The sequence below is a fragment of the Propithecus coquereli genome, unplaced genomic scaffold (genome assembly GCF_000956105.1).
Source record: "Propithecus coquereli isolate 6110/MARCELLA unplaced genomic scaffold, Pcoq_1.0 Scaffold578, whole genome shotgun sequence".
NCBI classification, from domain to species: domain Eukaryota; kingdom Metazoa; phylum Chordata; class Mammalia; order Primates; family Indriidae; genus Propithecus; species Propithecus coquereli.
In genome coordinates, this window is record NW_012151707.1 from 873,797 (window position 1) to 877,627 (window position 3,831).

Genomic DNA, 3,831 nt, shown 5'->3' on the forward strand with positions numbered 1-3,831 from the left:
TCCCAGCTACTCAGGAGGCTGAGGCAGAAGGATTGCTTGAGCCCAAGAGTTTGAGGTTGCTGTGAGCTAGGCTGACGCCACGGCACTCACTCTAGCTAGGGCAACAGAGTGAGACTCTGTTTCAAACAAACAAACAAACAAAAAATCACAAAAGAGACAAAAAAAAATGATCTCCCCTTTTTTGTTCTTGAACAAAAAATCTTCTAGAAACCCCTAGGGAATCCTACTTAAAATTTTCATTAGCGAATCATCATAATAATCTAGCACCAGTGCACCTATCTGAAATCAAGGGAGGGAAAATGAAATGGAGAGAGGGCTATCTGCCTCTCTGGAGGCAGCATCTGCATTTTAAAGAAGGGGTAGGCACAGCCCTGAGTAAACACTGCAGGAAAGGATGAAGCTGGGGACCAGGTGGGGCAGGTCCTCAGATCCCAGGACAGGGAGTTAGGAACCTGAGGAGGTGAGTGACCTGAGCTAAGCTGTGTTCAGAAACATCAGCTTTGCAGCTGTGTGGAATCACCCAGTTGATTAATTGGGTGAATGGGGGCTGGAGACAGATAGAAAGCCATTGCGATAGTCTAGGGCTGGCAGCCTAGGTTGGAGAAATGGTCGTGGGGCTGGAAAGGAAGGAGAGAAGGACGTGAGGAACATTTTAGAGGAAGAGTTGACAGGGCACAGTGGTCTATGCAGTATGAGGCTCATGATGACACATTATCCTTGAAATAAGCACAATGAGGGGGAGTCCACAGATACCTTCTCCATGTCATCCCAGTTGGTGATGATGCCATGTTCAATGGGGTATTTGAGAGTGAGGATCCCTCTCTTGCTCTGCGCCTCGTCCCCCACGTAGCTGTCTTTCTGTCCCATGCCCACCATTACACCCTGCAACATACAAGAGGAGAGAGAAGGAGGTCAGCTGAGGGCTCCGGGCATTGGAAGGTCTCTGAAGGAGGAGGAGGATGGGAAACAGAGCTTTTTCTTCTCCTCGAGACAGAATAACAGGAAATAAGGACGGAGCAGATCCCAACGGGCGTGAAAGTGACAGGAAGAGAAGGTGGAGGATTTCTTGTGGGTTGGTCTCTCTTCTCTCTCCTAAGACAACATCGTTTTCTGAGAGAAAAGAGGGCCACTCCATACACTTCTTCCCCTCACCTTAACACACACACACACACACACACACACACACACACACACACACCGAGGCACAGAGCTCAGCACAATCTCCACAGTGCAGCGCTTACTCCTAGTGGCTCAAAGCCCAGGATCCAGATGAGCACACACCTGGTGGCGAGGGCGGCCCACGATGGAGGGGAAGACAGCTCGGGGGGCATCATCTCCTGCGAAGCCCGCCTTGCACAGGCCAGAGCCATTGTCACACACAAGCGCGGTGGTCTCCTCTTCACACATGGCGAGTGTGGCTGAGTGAACTGGGGGCTAGAGCACCTTGGGGGTAGGGAGAGAAGAGAACTAGTCAGCCACTAGTCAATTCATGTTGGAGACAGTTTCTTGGTTTTGGGGCCTCACCTCTCCTGCAACCAGGGCCCACTTCCAGGAGGGACAGGTGTGGACCTGGACTCCCACTCTCTGGCGGTTGGGCCTCTTCCTTCTTACCCTGCTCTTAATGGAATTAACTGTGTCTCCCCCAAATTCATGTTGTAGCCCTAACCCCTAAGTTAGGTCTTTAAAGAGGCAATTAAGTTTAAGCGAGATAAATCCAATATGGCTGGTGTCCAACGTGACTACTCCAATCGGATGAGTGTCTTTATAAGAAAAGGGAATTAGGACACATGTGCACGCACAGGGTAGGCCATGTGGATACAGCGAGGAGGTGGCCATCTATAAGCCAAGGAGAGAGGCCACAAAAGAAACCAACCCTGCTGACAGGCTTGCAGATGGCCACCTTCTTACTGTCTCCAGAACTGTGAGAAAACAAATTTCTGTTGTTAAAGTCCCCAGTGTGTGGTACTTTGTTACTGCGGCCCGGGCAAGCTAACGACCTGCCTTTAAAGACCTGAAATGGCTGCAAAGCTTTCTCCAATGGAGAGAATCACAAAAAGACTTGAAGGTTAGGAAAAGAGTTGAAAAACTTTGCTAGATATCTAACAAAAGATTATTATTTACAATATATAAAGAGGTCCTGCAAATCAATGAGAAAGAAGTAAATGGCCCAGAAGAAAAACAAAGACTGTGACTAGATAAATGACAGAAAGGGAAAAGCAAATACCCAACAACTATGTGAAAAGATGCTCAGCCTCACTAGTTATCAAAGAAATGCGAATCAAATAAAACCATTTCCACCCTTGATGTTGTTACAGTTCAAAGTTTTATAATAAGTATTGGCAAAAGTGTGGGAAAACTGGTATTCTTTAACTAGACAAACAATGCCCGGTTCGAAACTACTCAAATGTCCAAATTATGGAATACTGTACTGCAGTCAAGAGAAGAGCAAGCCAGGTCTGACTGCCTTGGGCTAACATGGATAGATTTCTAAATCATTCTGCTGAGTGAGAAAAGCTCTCTAACCCAGACCACAGGGCCCAGAATAGGATATCCCTATTGATAAAGCCATGTGGCTGAGCAATGATACAATTAGACTTATATACAGCTGCCTGAGTTGCTGTCACTGAGAGGTGTTAATTAATGGGTCAATGTCAACCTGAAGGCAACACTATGTCTCTGGGCTCCACTTTCGATCTTTTTTTTTTTTTTTGAGACAGGGTCTTACTTCTCTTGCTTGGGCTGGAGTGCAGGGGCATCATCCTAGCTCCCTGCAACCTCAAACTCCTGGGCTCAAGTGATCCTTCTGCCTCAGGCTCCTGAGTACCTGGGACTACAGGTGCATACTACCATGCCTGGCTAATTTTTCTATTTTTTGTAGATATGGGGTCTTGTTTTTGCTCAGGCTGGTTTCGAATTCCTGGCCTCAAGCAATCCTTTTACCTCAGCCTCCCAGAGTGCTAGGATTACAGGGGTGAGCCGCCACGCCTGGCCTCTTGATCCTTTCTTATATGACCTTTATATAAATGAATTGGATGAAAATATAGAGCACAGACTGATCAAATTTTGAGATAAAACAGAGCTGTGAGAGAGTAATATTAAATATGTTGGATGGAAGAATCAAAATTCAAGATCACAAAACGCAGAGAAAATGAGCTGAGTCAAACAAGATTAAATTTAATGGGATAGGCCCGGTGCAGTGGATTACATGCCTGTAATTCCAGCACACTGGGAGGCCAAGGAAGTAGGATTGCTTGAGGCCAGGAGTTCAAGACCAGCCTGAGCAAGAGCGAGACACCATCTCTATGAAGTAGAAACAAAAAGTAGCAGCATGTGGTGGCATACACCTGTAGTGCCAGCTACTTGGAAGGCTGACACAGGAGGATCGCTTGAGCCCGGAAGTTTGAGGTTGCAGTGAGCTATGATGATGCCACTGCACTCTAGCCCAGGCGACAGAACATGACTCTGTCTCAAAAATAAATAAATAAATGAATAAATAATATAATAGGATAAATATGAAGTCCTACATGTGGATTTGCATAACCAAACTACGAAAGCTCTTGTTCAGTACCTGTGACCTGGTGTCCTTTGACTGTCAGCAGTGTGCTCTGGCCAGAATAAAGGTTACCTCCAGCCCTGGCTGGATTACTGTGTCCAGTTCTTGGGGCCACCTTGCTGGCAAAGGTATAGAGAAATGGGCTCACATTCACTGCTGATGAGCATCAAATTGTTCTATTTTTCTGAAGAGAAATTCGAAAATACTTTTCAAAACCTTGAAAATGTACTTATCTTTTGACTTGACAAAAGTACTTCTGAGAATTTATCCTTGTGAAA

At 46.1% G+C, this 3,831-nt stretch overlaps 1 protein-coding gene across 1 annotated transcript in view; it reads right to left on the bottom strand.

Annotated features, from left to right (window-relative positions):
- Nucleotides 1-3,831, bottom strand: part of ACTG2 (actin, gamma 2, smooth muscle, enteric) — a 21,335-nt gene that overhangs the window by 10,737 nt on the left and 6,767 nt on the right. The window contains exons 2-3 of the mRNA XM_012658202.1: nucleotides 1,282-1,443; nucleotides 754-882 (exon numbers count right to left, since the gene is read on the bottom strand). Coding sequence (XP_012513656.1) covers nucleotides 754-882; nucleotides 1,282-1,407 — 255 coding nt within the window. The 5' untranslated portion in view covers nucleotides 1,408-1,443. The remainder of the gene's footprint in view (nucleotides 1-753; nucleotides 883-1,281; nucleotides 1,444-3,831) is intronic.